A 22530-nucleotide genomic window follows, 5' to 3' on the forward strand; every position below is an offset into this window, starting at 1 on the left:
TCTCCCTCAGGTCTGCCCAACTCGCATTAACACCAAATGCGTCACAGAGGAACACACAAGTGCCAGACACTGATTTTGTTTACTTTCCATTTATTCACATTCATGGATTATTACACTTCCTCAATGGCAGCACTCAAAAACTAACACAACCGAGATTATATTATCTGACAATTCAAGTATTTTCATTTTAGAAAACAATTTCCTATTTAAAATAAAAAGCAAACAATTTATCCATTTGATTGCTAAGAAGTTTACATCTCCGTTACAATTATGTCTGCAAATGGGCAGTCCTTAGTCCTTACTGATTGCTACTGGCCAAGAACACACGGGGGCTTGTGCTCAAAGCTCTGGATTGGAAGAAAAGACCAGTTTTAACAAGCTCCTCACTCTCCCCTGCCGGGACTACAGGACAAATCAGTTTCTATTTAATATTCCCACTTCCAGAATGAGAAGAAGACTCAGGAGTTTGGGAGTCAGCCATTTAGTTTGCAAAGCCTTCAAATGCATGGTGCTTGCATTTTGACTCTTCTGAAATATTAGAATAACTGACAAATGTTCAAAAACGAACAACCTGGTCTACCTGTAAAACTATACTGAAAAGGCTCTCAGTGAAACTTGTTTTGAACTCTAACAGTAAAGTGGAATATTAATTTTTTCCTTCCTCTACCCCAGAACAGGTAGTTTTTGGCATGCAGCATATAAAACATATAATTTAGAATTGAAATTGTAAAACAGAATAACTCTCTTAAAGAAAATCAGTCCATGAATGATCATTCTGTGGAAAACACAATCTAAACCTCTTTAAAAACTGGACACACGTTTTCAGCTTGTAATTCTAATAAGGAAGGCTGCACAAGACTCAACTTTTTGCTTACTGAGAACGTGCAAAAGAATGAGATAGACATATCAGTTTAAAAAAGAAAAAAGGCCACTGGGATATTTAGTATTTGTAAAGATGCAAAACAATTTGATTTAGAATTAAAACAAATACACAACTCACTTTAGGCCATGTATATACATACAGTTTACGGATTCTCAAACTAAAGATGAAAATTTCAGTCCACATTAAACATTTTAAAGCCTAATTTCTAATATTTTGTTAAAAATAAATCAAACTAAAATAACCCATGGGTCAGAATTGTCTGTTAACACAGAGGGGAAAAATAGGTACGCCCTCCGGGGGCCCCTTTCCCCAAGTAACATACAAGGAGTTGGATTTTACAATAAAATCCACATATATTCAGGCTCTTTTACACTAATACACAAAGTGGAGACCAAGCAGTTCCTAAAGCATAAAAGAGTGACTAAGAAAATATCACATTTTGAGTTATGTTATACATATCACATTTTCCCTGTAACTTTCACTTTAACAGTGACAGTCTTAGCAGCAAAAATTTGCTGGGAATGTTAGAAAAAAAGAAAGCCACACATATCCACTAATTAAAAAATATATAAACTATTTTTAGAGGAGGGGGTGTTAAAAGGTAATCCAATTGTGATCTTTTCATGCCATTTTTTTAAACATTCCACTACACATGCAGATGCTAACAAAGTACTGCATCATTAACACTGAAGTGTTCCGAAAGATGCCTGTGTCATTCTCGTTGGTACCATGGGGGCATGTATGGCTGAGCTGCAACATAATGAAATCTGTTCCCCTTATTTCCTCTTCACCATTTTAAAAGCTGGATAAACCTAGTGCTGGCCAGTTGCCTCAGTTGGTTACAGCGTGGTGTCATAACACCAAGATCAAGGGTTCAAATCTGCCTACAGGCAAGCTGCCCACCCCCTACACCCCAAAAACTGTATAAACCTAATGAATAGGGCAAGGCCAGTATTATTTTAACATTATCAACCACTTCTATAAATCACCTGTAACAATTCTAAAAAGTAAATGCAAGAAAATTTGCCCCTTCCTCCCTAGGTTGAACAAAATAGCTGAGTCTGACCACATCCCATAATAGTGCAAGCATACCTTTCTCTGCATGTATTTATACAAAGTCAAACACTGGGCCAAATTCTCCTACTGGAACCAGAAACTGAGAGTACAAGAATCCCATGACAAATGTTGGCCCAATTACCTTACCCCAAGTACATAAGAATTAACCATATTTGATCATAAAACTGCCCCCCCTTACACCTGAAGATTGTAGTTTTAAAAAAGCAACTGTACCAACCACAATTATTTTGACTATTCTAAGTCAGAATACATTATGTACTGAAGATCAGAATATACAAATGTGAGCCCTTGGGCACTGACCCTGAGCCTTTAAACAAGATCATCTGGTACCAGGATCAATTCATGAGGATCAAAGTAGAAATTTAAACATTAAATCTTGTATCTATCGTGTGTCCAGTCTTCAGAGGACGCTAGTGTTACCTGACAGCTCTGGAGAAGTGACATGGATATTCTTGTGCATAATCACAGCTCCCTTCCAAATGGACATACTGAATATCTTATTCTTTAAAAAGTAAATGGATATTTCAGATATCAAATGTAAAATATACTGTTGTCTAAAGTTAAAGGCAAAATAGACACACAATTTTTCCATTACACCTTGTTACATGTTTCCTAGTGAATTCACTTGGCTCATGTGTAATCAAAGCTCCTTTGTACTTAAGTAATAAATTGTTTTTATATCCATGGAGTTCATCATCTTAGAAATGACTACAAGCATCATATCTTCCTCTTCTAGTATGGTTCCACTTTGACTTAACTTTCTTTTCATAAGGGTTTACTGTCATGGTCTAGAAACCATGAACTACCAAATTTGTGCTTTTAAAACCCATTCCTGGCAATCCCTCTATATCCTAATTGTCTTTAGGAGGATAAAGAAGTAACAGCACCTCATGAAGAAAAAGTATAAAAGCAAATCTACAAAAGCAAAGAACTACTTACTCCAAAAGTTATTGATTTCCTCTTGAAATGGTTAATGCAATGTCTGCAAATAACAGGCTAATGACTCTAATGCTGAAGGTGAACATTTAGTACTCACATTTCAGCTTAAAAATAAAAGTTAATAACATACAGCAAAGGACAAACATCTGTCACAGCATGGCAGCACGGTTCATTTGGTAAGAGCGCTAGTTTCACAAATCAGTCAAGCACACAGGAGAGAAGAACCATACAGGCAAGTTTCTTTCCAGACACAGCCAGAACACTGCCGCAGTGGTGGCAGCAGACCCGAACAACCATGGATTGGAATAGCCTTTGGGAAAGCTAATTGGTACCCTGATTTCAGTCCATTAGGAAATCACTTATGGTTAGTTTAATAAACAAACGAACATTAAAAAATCTTCCAAAAAATTTCATTCAAATGTATTTTACACATTAGACAGTTCTTAAGAAGGGCGATTAGTTTCTTGACACTAAACACTTAAAGGTTTTATTGGCCATATTAATCTTCCTCACAAAAGTTTTCAGTTATCTATAAGTTCTTAGAATGTCAAAGTGAGAAGAAAAACTGACTAATTTAAGGGGCGATGGGGTAAGCAGCAACTTGGCAATAATTCCTCAGCGAGCTTCATGTGTTCAGGCATCCTTTTTCTCCAGTATAATTTTGTGCAACTCATCTGCATCCTCACTAGTTTTTACCCGAATCAACATGGTAACTGGGATGGTGGCATTCTTCTCATCGATTGGTGGATTTGGAACACAGACAATAAGTACGTTGTTTTTCCCTGTTCGGGTACACGGCATATTGGGTGGAATCAGAACATTCAGTAATATGTTGCCTGCATTTAAACAAAGGCGAAAATAAATAAAAAACATAAAAGCTATAGCTCCATGAAAGGAGTCCATAATATACTAAACATCAACTACTGAAGCAACTTCTATTTAATGGATCTAAAATTGGGAGCCACAAGAAATGTCACAAAAACAGGCACTGGTTCTCCGATACAGACGCCAGCGGAGGCCCTGCCTTGCTCAGAACCTTCAGCCCTGTCTGAACACTGTACATTCTTGCATCTAAGGAAGAACACATTAGCACGACCTGGAGTCTTCACTGTGTTAAATGAACAAAGGATGAGTGGTCAGCAAAGAAACATCTCTGTCAACAGAGGCCAGCATGCTGCTCACTGGGCAAGAGTGACATTACTGTGATATTATCACAAGTTAGTCAAGCCCATGGAAAAATGCCATCTAGGAGTTTCCTTCTGCAACACAGCCCGATGTAGTCTCCCACTACTGACCACTTCCTCTCAGGCCTGCTCCTCCCGGCACTATCATCCTTCCAGTGGACTGTTCAAGAGTAAAACTGGGGGTGTGGCGTGGGGGTGGGTGGGAAAGTACGTTAGTGATTACTTGCTATATAAAAAAGATTCCTTTAAATGGTAAATTCCCAACTTATCTCTACCTTCTTAGTCATATTTTCTAACACAAAGGAAAATAAAAACCATTTTGGTTACTTTTTGGTTATAGCTTTTAACATATCTGTTTTTGTACATACTATTATCTTGGCACTGAAAACTAGTCTAGAAACAGTAAACATAGGATGAATTTGGCCTGAGTTATCTTACTCCATTCTAAAAAACACGTAATAAACTTGAAAATGTCAATGACTGAAATCAGCAAGATAAAAAAGCTTTTATATACTGTGTGATTATAATTATTTTGTGCCATCTGAAAAAAAGGTACCCACCTAAATTGGTGTCTGCCCGCACTAAAAGCTGTGTCTTCTGATTTGCTGTAGGTTTTAAATGCAGAGTACCTACACCCTTCTCTTTAAATTCATTGTCTTTCTTGTAAAATAGTTTACACCTATAGAGAAAAATAACAGGCACAATCAGGCATTCAATGACAAATCAAATCACACATTTCTAACAACCCACTATTCACACTTGTGTAGAATAATCTGCATTAAATAAGCGCAGAGGAACCTTCAGGATAAATCTTTTATTGATCCAGATTGATTGGTTCTGGGTAAAAACCAGAATAAGAAAATCTGGCTGGATATTCTAGAACCCCTCCCCACTTTTTCAAATCAAAATAGTGGGCCCTAGAAATCATTTTTGTAACACTTTCTGAAACTATCTCTTCTGGAGTCAGTCAGAATCACAGCTCACCACGACATACCTCCCTATCTGCTCCTCTGGCCCTGAGCTCAAGAGAGCTGATCTAGTCCTCTAAGGATGGGAGGAGATACAGGATAAACACCCTGTCTTACATCTCCCCACACTGCTCGTTTTCCCTTCCTATTTCTTATTTTTAAAATTATTCTTGGGGCTCCTTCAATTTTTGATCTTCCAAGATGCTGAAAAAAATCTGGAAATCATTCTTAGGCAGGGCCTAACTAAAGATAATCAAATGTCTTCCCAGCTTCTCATGCTGTATATCTCCATAGGTTATTAATAAAACAAAACCGATGCCTGTTCATTCAATTCCTTCTGATTAGAAAAAAAAATCCTAAGACTCAGGGTCACTCCTTTATGTCATTTATGTAATTAAATTTAAAAACAAACAAGGAATTGTTGGCCTCTTACAAGTTTTCAAAAATAAAATAACACTTGGGAATTCCATAGAATGTGGTAATTTGTTGTATGTAAAACTGCCGACTCATTCTTCTGAAATTTTTATATTAGAAAAACATATCTTGGAAAGCTTCTGAAATGACACGTTTTTCAGTAAATATCTTTGTAAAAAGTAATATCATTTAATTGAGATGTGATAATCCAAATTTTCCTTTAAACTTTTTTCAGAAAGCAGCAATTCTCATTGAAACACACACACAGAACAAAAAACACAACAATAGCTTTCATTACTGGAGGAAAGATGACGTTTTTATACATCCTTAACAGGAAGGGGCAGTCACTGTGTACAACTTTTCGGCTGTGAGAAAATCCACAAAGGCTAACCAGGTCTCCAGAAAGGGATCAGAGATGATGTCTCCAGATTAAAAGCAGGGGCAAAACCAAACCTGAAATCAGTGACTAAGTGGTTTTCTTTGTGGGTGAAGAGAAGAAAGGACAAAAAAAGGAAAGAAGTGTGAGATAAGATGGGTGCAGAGATCACAGAAAAGCCTCTCTGTAAAGCACCGTAAAAGCAAAAAAGAGCTAAAGTAACAGAAAAGAGTAAAATATGCCCATAAGGAAATTTCTAGAATTGGTTTGTTTTAAAATAAACAAGCCAAGATCCTTCCCTGTTCCAGTTCAGAGCAGGCCCAGGTTGACTCCAGGATTGGGTTGGATGCTCAGTAAAGTTCCATTAGGACAATGTTAACCCCACCATCTCCAGTCTGGAAGATTCCTTCCCTGTCTCTTGAAACACATCCACCGGGTATATTCTGGTGATTATTACTTACTTTTTGGAGTAAAAAGCATCTTCTTCTTTTACTTCAGTAACTATTACTTTGGGTGGTTCATCATTCTCTTCTTCATCTCCACCTTTTATAAAAATGACACTAACTCAGTAAGATTCAAATCAAGAGCTTGAAAAAGTGACACAAGTTTGTTATCTGCCACCCCTAACCTCAACTTGAAACGTTCCATGTAAGCTGATACACAGACTGAAAATGCACACCTAATTTTTGGGATGGGTGCCTGCTGGATTTTATTTTGTGAAAAACAAAAATCACTTTTAATGAGAACATACCTCTCTATTCTAAAATAACTTCCAAATTGCAGAAAGCCCTAGGATTAAAGAAAAAAAAAAAAAAAAAAAATCCACGCTTATGATGTTTACAGAAAAATAATCAGTCAACATTCAACTATTTATATTCAGATTACCCACTGGAAAATTAAAATCTCAGATGGACTTCTAATACCTTCCTCCCAAATGTTCCTGTGACCAGATCTGCATCATGCCAAGAAATAACCAATATCAGTAATGGCCAAAGATGGGGAATACATTTTTTTACAGGGCAAGTTGTCAGATGAATCATTCCAAAGCTAGGTGTAAACAATTTAAGTTTTGTTTGAATCGCCACATGGCTCACTGCTCTAGTACCACAGGTATCCCTGCTGACTGAGCCCAAATAGCACTTTCATTCACTGCAGTGCCCAACCACAGGGGGAGATCTAAGAACTATGTAAACACAAATATACAGGATCCTTTTGAAGAGAAAGGCAGTTGCATAAAACTCACTAAATTAAAAAGCAACTGTCCAACGAAAACAATTCTGGTGCTCAAACAATTTAGGTCACAATATTTAAATTATAACCAGGTAGTGTATAAGGCCAGTGTGCCTAGAATCTCCTAAGGATATTAAAAAAAAAATAAAGATCCTAGGACTCCCGAGTCAGGCTGTCCAGGGTGGACCCCAGGTATTCCTTATTTAATAAGCTCCTAAGTCAAACGCATAAGTTGTGGTAACCACAAGGTAAGTGTACTGAGGGGGGTCCTGCATAGATTGGGATTCATTTCAAATTCAGTATTCACTGTGTTCCTGTGACTGCCTTAGGAACAGGAAAGACTCTCCATTTGTCTTATTTAGGGGAGCAGAGAACTAAAAGGGGAGACCCTTATTCTATCCTTTGCTCTTGAGAGCCTTTGCCTGAGGATATACTTGAATGTAGGGCAAGATAGAATAGTAACGAAAGTCTAGCCTTCAGGTTCATAAAGATATATTTCAGCAGCAAATTGGCAATAGCAGTTTTCTTTCTCAAGGATCAGTATGTTAACACCTCTTGGGAGGTGTGCTTTTAACTGCTTACAAGTAAGTATCTTCACAGACACCATTTGTTCACAACCACCAAGTGATGAAGGGGATCCTGATAAGTGGGATCATGATATAAACTCACTTTTTAAAGAGAGAAGGACAGAGGGAGTGAAGGGGCTGGGACTAAGGCCTAAGTTTTCTGCCTGGTCTGGGGCACTGACACTACATATAGCAGAAATGTCACTTAAGACACCATCGCTGCCCTTCTGGAAAGATGGCTGTATCCAAGCCCATAGAGGGAAAACACTGTTGATTTGCTTCCTATTGCTACAACAAGTCTATCTTTTTAATTTATAGTCAAGTACTGTTTTGCCATGTGACTTTATTTAGTCAAACCTTCCTAAATACAAATTAATTCAGTGGACACTCACGACAAACTTTTTCAAATAAAACACAATTTTCAAAAAATATTTTTAATTCACTTAAAAAAAAAATATGCAAAGCCGTGTGTGTGATACTTTTCAAAGTCACTGGGTCAGATGTTTTTATGTTCATTTTATTTTTATATTCTTAATCCTCATAACCCTACAAAATAGGTCTTATCCCATTTTACAAAAAAGGAAACTGAGACTCAGAGAAGCTAATCAACATTGTCCAGGTTCACACATTGAGGAAATGATGGAGTTACAATGAGGATTCAGATCCATCCAAATCAAAAGTCCACGCTTTCCCCACTAAACATAAAACTTGACAAAAATCTAAAACAAACTTACAATGATAAAGTTTATATTTACCTTTGCATTCATTACTGCCACCCTCAGCTTGACTCTCTGATGTTTTAGTGGAAAATGGCGAAGAAACTGGTTTACTCTGGGTGATATCTTTGCCAAATAAACTGGAGTTTCCAGGGGAAAATGAAAATCCAGCCAGGGGACCAGAGCTTAATGAGCCCAAAACAGAACTATCGATTTTCTTGCCAAAATTAAACGAGGCACTTGTTCCTATCGATGGGTCCATTTTCTTTTCAGACACAACCTCCATCTTCTTTTCAGATGTATCCTCACTTTTGTTGCCATGAAACAAAAATGCTGACTCTTGTAGTTTTGTTGAACCAAATAGGGATGGAGACTGTGTTTCAACCAACATTTTGTTAGTTTTACTTTCAGCGTTACTACTGCCACTGTTCCCATGTTGCTGTTCAATATTCGCTAAATATTTCTCATAGTCTTTAAAGATAGGTGTCAGATCACAGAGCGGGTTTGTATTCACGTGCTTCACTATCCAATCCCGAACAGAGCAGTTCAAAGCAGCCAACTGCTTGTGATAGGAATTCCCAGCGCAGGCTTTACTTGCAGCAAGGCCAGAGGAGGAGGACTGCTGACTGTCGCCATTAGTTTTGAGATCTGAAATCTTTTTATCGACCAAAGTGGTAGGGCCATTTGCAGCAATAGAACCTACGGGAAATTAATATGTGAGGAATTTATTTAAAAGTTGATTTGACTAAACCATCTAGATGTTTTCTACGACTCTGTCTTCATTTTCTGCTTTTACTGTATACTATTTTTTTTTGTTTGTTCATTTTTAAAAGATGATTGGTAAGGGGATCTTAACCCTTGACTTGGTGTCGGGGGCACCACGCTTTTCCAAGTGAGCTAACCAGCCATCCCTATATAGGGATCCGAACCCGTGGCCTTGGTGTTATCAGCACCGCACTCTCCCAAATGAGTCACGGGCCAGCCCTACTGTATCCTATTTTTGACAGTTCAAGAAGTATGTGTTCAAGGAGAATATTTAGAAACTGGTTATCGGGGGCCGAGCCCGTGGTGCACTCGGGAGAGTGCAGCACTGGGAGCGTGGCGACGCTCCCGCCGCGGGTTCGGATCCTCTATAGAAATGGCCGGTGCACTCACTGGCTGAGTGCCGGTCACGAAAACGACAAAAAAAAAAAAAAAAAAAAAAAAGAAGAAACTGGTTATCGGTAAAACTGTTTATCATAAAAATCGTATCAAACTACATATAAGAATAATATCCTTTATATGCCTGCATTAATAAACCTTTACGTTTTAGAAATAATCTTTTCCTTCAAAAGGATGCCTATTTCAAAGAGACTGTCAGAGCAGGTTAGCATAAAACCTAATCCCCAAAGTTGTTGGGATAAACATATATTAAAGTAGCTAAAACCTTAACAGAAAGTGCTTATTTTAAATAACACTAAACATTCTACCTAATTAAAATCAAACAGTATACACACTTTCTGAATAATTAGCTAAACATAATCCAACCAGTCCAGATCATTTTCAAGATTTTAACCCATGATCCCATTCTCTGTTACTAATCCCAAGAATTCTTGACTAATTCCCTTAAATCAGGATCAGGCAATCAACACATCCTGTGCTAAACAAACCTAGCCTGGGAGCCCCCCCATCCAGGGACAATGTCATCTGAGTTCCCAGTGGCCATTCTGGTGTGAGGCCCACATATAATAAATGAGCAGACGGGAAAGCAAGCCTTCAAGGAGCATCTATGAAGTGCTTCCTTTTCTCCTTTGACCCTTCTCCTCCTTTCATAGTCGAGGATTCTGAGACTCAGAAGTTAAGGAACTTTACCAAGCTCATCCAACTGGTAATTGGCAGAGCTGAGAACAGAACCTAGGCCTATTTTGGCTTGAAAGCCTTGCTCTACCCATTACTTTGTAAATAGCCAACACCTCCATAAGTTCATCATTACCCTGTTTTTGTTCACAAAGTCTCAGGACCCAGGTAAGTACAAGAAAAACATTCTTGGGGCCGGTCCGTGGCTCACTTGGGAGAGTGCGGTGCTGATAACATCAAGGCCACGGGTTCGGATCCCTGTATAGGGATGGCCGGTTAGCTCACTTGGGAGAGTGGGGTGCTGACAACACCAAGTTAAGGGTTAAGATCCCCTTAACAGTCGGTCATCTTTTTAAAAAAAAAAGAAAAAGAAAAACATTCTTGCAAAGTTATTTTTCATAGATTATATTTACACAGATGTGGCTGGGGGGAGGGGAACCTACTTACCAAAGGCTGCCATGGGTTCTGTTGCTGCCTTTGCACTGGTTAAGGGAGGGGCACTAGTTATGCTGTTTCCATTCGACAGTCCTTCCAGAGGCTTCCCTCCAGCACCACTACCAAATCCAGAAAATCCTCCTCCAGAAGGTACGACCAAACCTTTAAAACCTTTAAAGGCTCCTCCACTATCAGACTGAAATATGAAGAAAAAGCACACATTAGGTAAGTATACTTTCCATCACCAAATAAGCAAGTAAGTGACAATATTATCTAGGCTAAATAGCAACTATACTCCATATGCAACTGGCATTATAAGTACGGAAAACCGCTAGTACAAGCAGAAATAGGAAATGAGATAGAAAGATTTTATTCAAAGACGGCTGTGCAATGTAAAGTTTCCTTTCTGATATAGTCAGAAAGAATAACAACATATGGTGATGTATTTTTTTAAAAAGTATTATATACATTTAAGACATAAAAGACTAATGAAATAAATTCATGGACTAAGCCTCAGAATAATAACTGAGGCTTAGTACATTCTCAATACAACTAAACCCCAAATGAAAGACTTTTCATGTATTAGTCACATACCATCTGCTTAAGGAAGTTATAGAACCATCAAGTTAGGTTAACTAAGTTTTTCTGCAGTTTTCATCTGCTTTCAGCTTACAGAAACTTGAGGAGACGATCAAATCTCTAACCTAGGTTTTTCTGTTAATTGAGCAATCCAGGGCAACTTTTTATTCTCATTTTTTCTCACTGCTTCCTTAAACTCCACTTCTTTAGCAAGGCCTTTTACTCTTGTTCTAGCTTCCTCACATGTGCAACCTAAGATGCTCTGGAAATGTCTGCCACTCATTATGAAATTCTAAGCTATTCTGTGCCCCTGTAACTGCTGGAAAAAGGTTCCTCAGTTTAGAGTGCCTCTTTTTCATTCACAGTAGTGGTTACACCACAGGGGGTGATCTGCTTCTTAGACCAACCATCCAAGAGAGTTCACAAATCTCAAGTTCCCACACAAATGAATTATAACCATGATCTCACCAAAAATTTACTTAAACTGGAACCTCTTCATTTTCTAAATGGGCCAATTAGCTTAAATGTTATTGCATATTTCCCCCAAAACACAATAGTTTCAATCACATCTACAAAACATCAGATGTTTATTGACCCCTGATACATTTACGGCAATAAAGTTAGGCAAAGAATGCAAAATCTTAACTTGTATGAATTTTAATGCATGTAATCAATATGGCTTAAATTTTGACGCTTTCAGATTGATTTTTGGTCACTCAAAACCCAAAATTAACACCAAGGCCAAGGGTTCAGATCCCCTTCCTGGCCAGATGCTAAAAAGCCCCCCAAAAACCAAACCACAAACAAAAACAAATCCAAATTACACCAAGCTAATAGTTATCATTTTAAAACAAAGATTCATGGAGAAGGTGTAAAGCTGCAAGTGGCTCTTCAGGCCCTTTTATTTTGCACTAGTTTCAAAGGCTACATGGTATTTACAGCTATTTTGGAAACTGCTGATAGTAAGTTGGTTCTAGCATCATCACAAAAATTAAAGAACCACTAGTTAAAAAAAAAAGGAAATTCAGAAAAATGAGAGTAAAAGTTGAATGAGAAGATACCTACTTGGGCTCCAGGGCCACTGAAACATTCCCACATCCCCCAATCTCCCTCACTTGTTTTATTTTTCTCCATGGCACTTATGGAGAAAAACTAATCCTATATATTTATGTTTCTCTTCCATGATTAAGAAGTTAAGTTCCACAAGGCAGGGATATTTAGGTCTGTTTTACTAGCCAATGTTTCTCCAGTTCCTAGCAGATCTGTTGAATGAATAAACAAATCTGCTATTTGGGAAAAGCCACATTTCAGCATTTAGGTGGATGATGTGACATTTAATTTTTCCAATATACAAGTTCTGATAAAAACTTGAGGCTAAAAGTTATAGCTAAAATTATACAAGGATCTCAATTATCCATGTATGAGGGGACTTAAAAACATTCATGGAAAGATTCGTATTGTCTTTCAATTCTATTTCTCCATGAACTTTTTGAAGTACCTGTGTATATTTCGTTCCTCTTCACAGCCCAAGGACGCTCCTCTCCCCGCCTCCTCCCTTCAGCTGAGTTTAGACTGTGGTCTGCTTCTTGCCTCTCACTCAACAGTTGGCCTATCCCTCCCTGTGCTCGTTCTTCCCTTGGCTGCTTCTGCTGAGCTGCTACTTCACATTCATCTTGAGCTCCCACTTGCATGCCTTTTCTCATCTATTCCTATGGCTTCACCCCCTGAACGGTGAAAACTCTCAGAGCTGCACCCACCTCTCACCCTAAACCCTGTTCTATATCTAGAGAACTGCACTTGAATGCACCAGAGGCCTTTCAAATACATTTCCAAAACTAATCATTTCCTCCTCATTTAAGTTGCCCCTCTCCCCTTGTATCTTCTAAGTGAAAGAGCCATCAAAAACATCACTCAGCTCAACACTACATCTACCAACTTGTCACAGTCTCAAGGCAATAACGAAGTTAGATGAGAAAAAAAATTGGGATAACAACCAAAAATCCAAAACTGAAGTTCAGGAGACATATTGTACAACATAGCGACTACTGTTAATGACATATCGTATACTTGAAAATCACTAGAGGAGATATTTAAATGTTCTCACTACAAAAAAATGATAAGTATGCAAGGTAATGCATATGTTAATTAGCTCAATATAGCCATTCCACAATGTATATATATGTTTCAAAACATTGTTGTACACCATAAACATAATTTTTATTTATCAATGAAAAATAAATCTCTTTAAGCAATAAATACTTAATTAATTAAAAAACATAAGTCCTAATCTCTAGGCTTGGTTCTGAGAAAATGTGCATGCCACCTGTGATTTCACTAAAGACACACTTGCTCTCTATCTCTATCTCCTTCCTTGGCAGTGCTACCCCAGTTAATCACGAGGTTCTACATGAAAGATCTTTTACAGCTCCGGGAAATAGTGTTACTCTGAAGCATGCAATGGAGCTGAGAAACAATGTGTATTCATTACATTAGCTATTGCACTCTAAATGTGTACTAGTGACTACACGGAACCACTTGAAAATCTATTTGCTATATAATTATGTATCTCTGCCTTAAAATTACAGTGTATATATTTTAGGAAAATTGTAAATATTTTATTTTAGTAATTCAAATTGTTTCCCCATTAATATATACCATCATTTATGAGATGTTCTGAGCGACTGATTTGCTATACTAACTCTAGCTGTAAATTTCTTACTGATTGCCTCTTTACATCCCCCACCCTTTCTTCCTCCCTTCTTTATACATTTTCAAAATTAAAAAAAATTTATGATCAAAATTTTGGTAACGTAATGAATATTTTTGTAATAATAATTCTTTTTCATTGTTTCTCAAAGTATTAACATTGATATATCCTTACTATCCTTTTTATTTGAAAATAGGAAACTAAGAATATAGTTCATTCTTGACTAAAAAAAAAAAAAAAAAAAAAAAACCAAAACACAACACAACACTACACACTGCAGAAGGTGTGGTTGAATAGTTTATTCCAAAGCTGCCACCAAGGATATTCAAAGCAGGTTCTTCTGCCTGACCACAAATGTCCAGGCCACCAAGACCACACTCATGGGTCTGGGATGTATCTGAAGGGGGAGGACTACACTGGGAAAGAGTTCTTAAATGTGGGGTAATTGCTCAATACTGACCACACGATCTCAATTCAGGACTTAAAACTCATCTTTTATTTTTCTGAGCACAGTAATGAAACATTTGAATATACTATACAAGTACCAATATACTAGAAAAAAAATGACATATGCAATGCTTTTAGTATAGTGAAAGGACTCTCCCTACTCACACCCTGATCCCAGGAAGTAGATAAGACTCTGAAAATATACATTTCTCTTTCTTACTCCTATCAGACACCACCCACTTCTCCTGCCTTTTGTATTGCTATACTTGTTTTTCCTCTTCATATTGTCACTTAACTTGAATTTGCTTATATTTATCTTATTTCCTCCACTGGATAAGCTACCCTTGATACAGACCTCATATTTATTTATTTTTTTCTACTTCCCATGACCTACACCAAGGAGTAAGCATTTAAAAAAAAGCATTTGTTGATATGATTGGTCCCAGAGGTGGAAATGCTCTGCAACTCAGAAATCAAATCAGTATCTGAACAATACCGAAAGCTGTAAAAGAAAGCACTCACTTCAAATCCAACATTTCTACGCTTTGCCTTCTTTATGGCTCTATTCTTCAAGACTTCCTCACTGGCCACCGAAAATGTTCCCACCTGCAGAAGTGTACAAATTAAGCAGCACTAAGATGAGGCCCAAAAAGAGATTTAAAAGAAAAACAAGCTAGCACAGATAAACTTAAATGATGTTAATACCCGTAACACAAATTATGGAAAGGGCACATTAAGAAAAAGTTTATTGGGCTGGCCCATGGCTCACTTGGGAAAGTGTGGTGCTGATAACACCAAGGCCACGGGTTTGGATCCCTATATACGGATGGCCAGTTAGCTCACTGGGGAGAGCATGGTGCTGACACACCAAAGTCAAGGGTTAAGATACCCTTACTGGTCATCTTTAAAAAAAGAAAAAGAAAAAGTTTATGTCTATTATCTCTTGTAGATTCGATTCTAGTTAGGCAAATCATGAATCTTCCAGAATCTACAAATACAGGCTTCAAATCCCAATCCAGAGAGAAGCATATGCACAAATGTTTTAAAAGACTAAGACCATCAAAAAATTTTTTTTTTTTTTTTTTTTGCCTTTTTCGTGGCCGGCACTCAGCCAGTGAGTGCACCAGCCATTCCCATGTAGGATCCAAACCCGCGGCGGGAGCGTCGCCGCGCTCCCAGCGCCGCACTCTCCCGAGTGCGCCACGGGCTCGGCCCAAGACCATCAAAATTTTGGTGCAAAAATATTCATGACCAATTCAAATATTTCAGATATATAATCTAAAATATTAATAAAGTTTAGAATAAAATTTCAGTTTCCTTTAAGAAGCAAAGCTATTATCTAAAAGCTAGAAGGTACCTTTAAAGATCATGAATACTTGACAGTGGAGCTCATTCTGAAACCCAGATACCTGAATCTAGTCTCAGTACTACAGTTTTTAAAAATAAGTTTTATAATACACCCATTATTTTTTAAGAAGAGTCCTGTTCAACTGTGCCCATAGTCCAAAAGGCCACTGAGGAACCTAGGACTCTAAGTGACCCCACTGGAAAACTACTGCTCTTCCACAGTATGCTGAAGTACTAGGTCTATAATCAGAAATTTGCTGAAGATCTTTGGCTTTACTTCAACCCTTTTTTTTATTTTATAGGATTGTAATATAATATTTCTATAGTTATGTCAGATCATGTTAAGCTTAAAGGGATCCCTATACTCACACAAGTGACCGTACTAACTACACTTGCCCCAAATTAAATGTAATTAAATATAATCATTCCAAACTGATTTCATTAGAATCTGTCCAAATGGGAGTTCTTTCATTCCTGAATATTTTAATGTGAAGTCAAACTGTTATATGGTAGTCTTGATCTTACTATAGCCAAGAATGTAACTGCACTTAAGACCTAGGAAAAAATCCATAACCAGCGACTTAGTAAAAAAGCACCAAATCAGTTAAGGGCCTTGTCAAAACATTAACATACTTTTGATTTGGGTTTCCCTAAAGACATCAGAGTACACATATTTGTAAACAACAACAATGAAAAGTTAGTAATAGACTTAGAAAGAAAGAAGATACCAATCAAAAATAACCCTGTAAACACTTTTACAGGTTTTTTTCTTTTTTTTAACTTAGCCCTATGCTATTAACTTGAAAAGCTAATATGGCTACACATTCCTTAGTGAACTGGCCTGAGAGTAAAAACTGCTGATGAGGTACTAGAAATGCAGTTGCAGTCTATTCTTTATAAGACAAAAATGGTAAGATTTCCTCAGGGAAGACCATTTTTATTTTGCTGGGAAAGAAACTATGCCAATCTGAGTTCTATTCCTATTAATGCAATTGCTGGGAGTCTGAGATCTACTGTAAGAATAGGAAATAAAGCAGGACTCCAAGAAGCACTAGAGTAAGGGAGGTGACCTCAACCTCCTGAAATCTAAAATTATGGGTACAGCAGACCGAGATGATTAATCATGTACCATTTTTTTCATGTCTGAGTGCTGGCACTGTGCTAATCTTATGACTAGATCACTTAATTCACCCTTCAGTCATGACTAAAACGACTTACTCAAAACCATGCAACTATATTAAATTCAGGAGGAAGGTGCTTCAACAAAGGAGAATATTTAAGGAACAGGCACTAGTGGAAAAGCATCCCCAAATGTAATTAATGTATTTCTACACTAAATACAGGTCCATAAGGAATCATAATATCTTCCATTCAGAATATTTTTAAAAAGGTCTTTTAATTTTATCACAAGTCTTCATGAGGAACCCCAAAATGAATTTAAATGTAGATGCAGCAGGAAATCATTCTTAGGGAAACTGTTTTTTACCTCTTCAGCCTCGTCTTCTTGATCCCAATTCCTATCTGTCAATTCCTTCTCGGCAATTCTTTTGGCCATTTTTTTGAACCTAAGTTATAAAAAATAGAAGTAAAAAGTTTACTTTTCTAGACCAAGATATAACTTTTACAAAGACTTTTGAAAATTCACTTTAGCATGAAATGAGATAAAAACATTCCTAATGCCAGTGGATACTGCTTTAATGAGTACTTCACAACAGTGTTGTCAGGCTCCCAGTGTAACAAATCCAATACAGAATTATTCAAGGAGGCAGTGGAAGACTCCTAAGGAACCTGGCATTCTTTCTGAATTGGAAAAATTAAAACAAAATATGAACTGATTTTTAAAAATTTGGAATCTTAAGTACTGTATACACAATCCTTAACTAACTTATTCCATGCAAATTACACTTAAGTCTTGCCATAAGCAAAATATTTCCAATATTTAAAATTCTCCCTTTTTTTTTTTTTGGCACTGGCCATTACAGGGATCCAAACCCTTGACCTTGGTTAGTTATAAGAACATGCTCTAACCACCTGAACTAACTGGCCAGCCCCTAAAATTCTCTTAAAGATGATCCATTAAAGAAGTTTATCCTTATGTAAGAATTTTAATAAGGCATTTGAAATACCTTCACATGAATACTTTTCCTGAGGCTACAGTTGATAGAAATACGTGTTCTTCAAGATTAAACATTTAATTGCCCCAAACTATATGTTGCTAAGATAAGATACCATTTAAAAGATCAAAATATGACCAATATGGATGTATTAACATTCTGAGAACTTCAGCAATAAACCACCAGCTTAATTCTTCTAATACCATGGCATTAGGGGAAGGAGTAGGAATTGCATTATTCTGCAGTGGATTCTAGCACCTATCCAAAGAGGGTGTTTGTGTCCATCTCTTAAAATTTGCTATTTGTTTTCTGAACCTAATATCATATCCTTTGCTATTAAAAAACAATAATACAAAAAAACCCAAAAACTAGAACCTAGAGCTCTGTTGTGTTATGCTGGCTTCTTTGCTGAAAGGACTCCCCCCGCTCCCCCCACCAAAAAGCAGCCTTTCCATTTTCTCTGCTATCTACCTTGCCCTGGAATTTATCAATTAGTTTTTGGCACCTGCCAGGGCTGGTTAAATCTGCCTGGACTCCTTCCTGGTAGTCTTACCCCATTCTTATTTTCCCTCAACACCAACCCACCAGAGTAAGCTTCCTAGAAATTGATGGCCATTAAGATACAAACTTACACATCACCTACTGCTCTTTACTATTTACAGAATAAAATTCGAATGCTGGCATCCCAAAGTCCTCCAATATCTGATGCCCAGTAGAGCAATTACACAGCAGCTTTCATATTTTAATATATCCTAGTAATGTTTGAAATTTCCTTTACAGTATGTACTTTTTTTGATTATAGAATAAATGATTTTAAAGTCCAAGATTCTAAAATATAAAGTATGAGATTAATATTTCTCAGCCATTACCTAGAAATCCTCTTTTTTTAATGCCTCCCCAAAAACACTTGGTCAGGATTTGCTATTAACTGTTGTCATACAAACAAAAACAAATATAGGAATAGACATGATTCTTTACTGAACTGTTCAGAGACCAAGTCTCTGTGTGGATTCTTCTGGCAATTTTCCTATTCATTAACTAACACCTCCACCAGAAGGAAGAAATGAGAGTTGGAATAGTCATGTTTGCTATTTAAGACTGTGGGCAAAAAAGGGGTAGAGCTAAAAGTGGAAAAACTGCAATAAGAGTAAAATTTTAATATCTAACTGACACCCACGACTAAAGAGATAACTGGCATAGTAAAATAAGTCTAATGTAGCTGCTTCCATTTTCTAACCTATTTACCAAATCAGTATATAACCAGAAGACAGGGATCTTTATTTTGTTTATTGATGTTCTACAAATACTCCAAACCTGCCCAGCTCACAGCAGGTATTGTTCTACCTGTTGTTGAATCAGTGATCTGGGGTATTACATATCTGAGAAAATATTCCAAGATGCTGGCAGTCTGGTTTTCTCATTTTCTATCTGTGAGACCTTGGCCAAGTTATTTATGTGCCTCGGTTTCTTTATCTGTGGAACAGGGTAGCGTAATAAAAATTAAATGAGATACACAAAAATCTTAGTTTGGAACAGTGCCTGGAGGGCGGGCCAGTGCCTCAATGGATAATGCGCCTGACTACGGTTCACAAGATTCTAGAACAATTCCTGGAACCGAAGAAGTGCTTAATAAATATTATTAAAGAAACACGATTTGCTAGAAGAAAAGGCTATAAGATACTATTTTTCCTCCAAAATGCAAAAGTTGTACCGGACAGCCATCAAATAAAAAACACCCACGAAACTTAAAAATCATAGCGTGAAAAAGAAAATAACTTGAATTGTGAACCAGACTTAAAAAGACATGTTACAAAACCCATATTTTACTCCAAAACATAACGCTTTAGATAATAAATTTTCTTTCAATGCAGAAAGCGGGGAGCGGGCATCTCCGTCCAGTGCTAAGAACAAGGCCTGGCACCCAGCGTCTCCGTGCTATTATTACGAAAAGTTTAACATGGGCGCTTGTGGGTAAAAAGACACCAAGTTATGACATAATTCCCAGTTATGAAGCAAAGTGATAGGAAGCCAAAGTCTAGGTGACTAGAAAAAACACTATTATTTATGCCTGATACAGTTGTGTAGTCTCTCAAGATGAAAACAAAAATCTGACTGGAAAAAACCAAGTGGGCCGATCGGGAAGACTTGAAACGACACCAAAAAACCAGATCTTAAAACTGCTTCTTAATGGAACCGGGTAAAAGGGTGATCAACGGCCCGAGAGCGCAGTAAGAAAGTGAAACCAGACCGAAGAGGTAAGGGACAAAGCGACAGAAGACAGAGGTGTGACGGCTGGGGAGGGAGGTACCGAGAGGAGCCGTCAGGAAGCGGACCGATCAGACCGCGCCACGACAGTCCCCGCCCGCTCCGGCCTCCTACCTCCGCCGTGGCCGCAGGGGCCCCGCGCCCGGGCGAGCCCAGCTCAAGTCCGGCGCCGCAGCACGAGAGGCCGGGCCGGCTTCACACACAGCCCGGGCTGCGTCGCTGCTGTCACCCGCCCCGCCCTCCCCGGCTTCGCCCCGCCCGCGCACCCCAACTCCCCTCTGCAGGCCCGGGCCCCGCTCCGTCCCACGGCTACCCGTCCCCAGGGTCCTCCTGCCCGTCCCCAGGGTCGCCCTGCCGTGCACTCCGACTCCCCTCCGCAGGCCTGGGTCCCGCTCCCCCCCACGGCTGCCCGTCCCCAGGGTCGCCCTGCCGCGCACCCCGACTTCCCTCCGCAGGCCCGGGCCCGCTCTCCGTCTCCGCGGCCCCGCGGCCTGGGGCTCTTCGCGCCCGGCTCCTGCCCTCGGCCCCTTTCCCTACTGCTCTCACCTCCCCCGCGGCCGCGCAGCTCTTGCCGGGACGTGGGCGCGGCGGCGAGCAGGGCCGAGGTCGCGGGCGCGGCGCTCGGGTCTGAAACGGCTGCGGGCCACCCGGCTGAGCGCGCTCGGTCGCTTCCGGTGCGCTGAGAGCCTCGAAGGACGTCGTGGTCAACAGGCCCGGACTCCCAAACACCATGTCCCCCGGGGACCTCGTCTCTGTGTACGGTACTGAGGGGGACAGCTCTCCGCTCAGCCTCAGACAGCTGGGGAAACAGCACCAAACACGTCCCGCGCCGCCATTTTGTAACTCGAATCTGCTCCTCAAACCCGATTCGAAAAAAAGGGAGGAAAGAAACGCCCGCCTCCAGCTACTGCGCAAGCGCGCCGGAGCCTTCGGCGGCAGCTCATCTTTCCGCCGGCCGCGGGGGTGTCCTCCGGCGCATGCGCCCGGCTCCTTGGAAACCGTCGCTGGGAGGAGCGCGCCTGTCTAAAGCATGCGCACACGGCCTTAGCCGCCGAGCCGGCGCCCAGGGGCCACAGCCGCGGAACCATGGTGAGGTGAGGCGGGCCGGCGGCGTTTGAAGCGGCTCGCCCGCGCAGCTGCTGACGGGCGGGCGCGACGTTCGGCAGAGAATGGTCAGTCAGGGAGCGTGACCGAGACTCGTGGTGTCCCCATGTCCCCTGACTCTCGGGAAGGACGGGAGGTGAGATGGGGGTGACTTCAGTCAGGCAGCTTCGCGGTCCCGCGATCTCCCCAGGGGCGCACCCCAGGTGGCCCTGCTGGCCTTCCTGGAGCTTGCCTGGTTCCTGGTGGCCCCGAAGGCCTGGGACTTCGGAGCTAGGAGGGACTGTACAGATCTCTGTCGTGAGCGACGGAGTTTGCAAGGAGCCAAGGTTTGAACGCATTTGTGTCTTTCCACAATGTCTGACTTATTAATGCAAGGACGGTTAATATCAGCCGCGGCTACTGCGGAATTCGTCAGGAGCAAGTCCCTAGCTCCTAACCGGTTCATGTGGTGTTCAGAGCTGCAAGCACACACGCCACTGCATCCGCTGATGATTCAGCACACAAACAACAATGCAATTCAATGAAGGTACAGAGAAAATAGAAAGCAAAAGTCTGAGTTTAGGAAGCAGCCGATGTGCGGAGGGGCTGGTCTGGTCGGATGTGGGCCTCGCCAGCAAGTTCAACGTCTTGCATGGAAGTCTCAATTTGACAGACGTCGGCAGAGCGAGAGAGGCTCTTGGTTGGACGATCCACATTCAACTAAGCAAAGGCTTAGGTTTTTATACCCTTTTCATATCTCTTATCCATACTACCTGTTTAGTTTTTCAGTGCCATGTGTTTGCTGGCTGATGTCTTAGAGTGTCTGCTCATCGGTGTGGTTAAAAACAGGTTGTTAACTACTAGTTTCAGTTTCCTTATTATTACTGACTCCATTTTGTTTCTTAGCTTAAGTGCTTCCATTCTATATGCTCTGTACAATCACGGGCTTCAGCTGCCTCCTTCTGGACCCCTTCTTCATTCAACAGTTTCTATTTGTTTTTCACGTTGGGTGCCACAGAGGTGAAGTAACTTGCCCCAAATTACATGACTAGTTATGAAATCAGGGTAGACCCCAGTCTCACCTAGAGCAGGCCTTGGCTGAGGGAAAAGGAAAATAGCAAAAGAAAACCTGCTTGACTAAGCAGGAGGGGCTGGATTCCTAGGAGTAATAAATTCAGTTAATAAGATAAAAGTAGAGTTGATTAAACACAAACTTCCTTAGGCTAAGACTGGATTTAAAGGTCAGGATGTTTGTTCCTTAGGCCAAGACTGGATTTGAAGGTCCGAATGCCATATGGCTTAAGATAACATTTGTAATGCCAATCTCGAGTTATTTCTGCAGACACCTTTTACTGCAAACCTTC

At 39.8% G+C, this 22530-nt stretch overlaps 1 protein-coding gene across 1 annotated transcript; it reads right to left on the reverse strand.

The window, feature by feature from the left end:
- Positions 1-93: 93 nt before the first annotated feature.
- On the reverse strand, positions 94-20931 carry NUP50 (nucleoporin 50). The gene is made up of 8 exons (XM_063075866.1): positions 20630-20931; positions 17191-17269; positions 14880-14963; positions 10637-10820; positions 8393-9052; positions 6303-6384; positions 4644-4762; positions 94-3735 (listed from the first exon to the last, which is right to left on the reverse strand). Exons 2-8 carry the CDS (start codon positions 17257-17259, stop codon positions 3533-3535), a joined length of 1401 nt encoding a protein of 466 aa, XP_062931936.1. The 5' UTR covers positions 17260-17269; positions 20630-20931; the 3' UTR covers positions 94-3532.
- Positions 20932-22530: the final 1599 nt, after the last annotated feature.

The sequence above is a fragment of the Cynocephalus volans genome, chromosome 12 (genome assembly GCF_027409185.1).
Source record: "Cynocephalus volans isolate mCynVol1 chromosome 12, mCynVol1.pri, whole genome shotgun sequence".
In the NCBI taxonomy this organism is placed as follows: Eukaryota; Metazoa; Chordata; class Mammalia; order Dermoptera; family Cynocephalidae; genus Cynocephalus; species Cynocephalus volans.

Excerpts from the sequence above, each read along its gene's own strand:
- NUP50 (XM_063075866.1), bottom strand. The coding sequence starts at position 17,259 with ATGGCCAAAAGAATTGCCGAGAAGGAATTGACAGATAGGAATTGGGAT. Across the intron at positions 14,964-17,190 it reads AAGAAGACGAGGCTGAAGAG|GTGGGAACATTTTCGGTGGC; the intron begins GTAAAAAACAGT and ends ACACTTCTGCAG. Across the intron at positions 4,763-6,302 it reads GATGCTTTTTACTCCAAAAA|GTGTAAACTATTTTACAAGA; the intron begins GTAAGTAATAAT and ends TTTTCTCTATAG.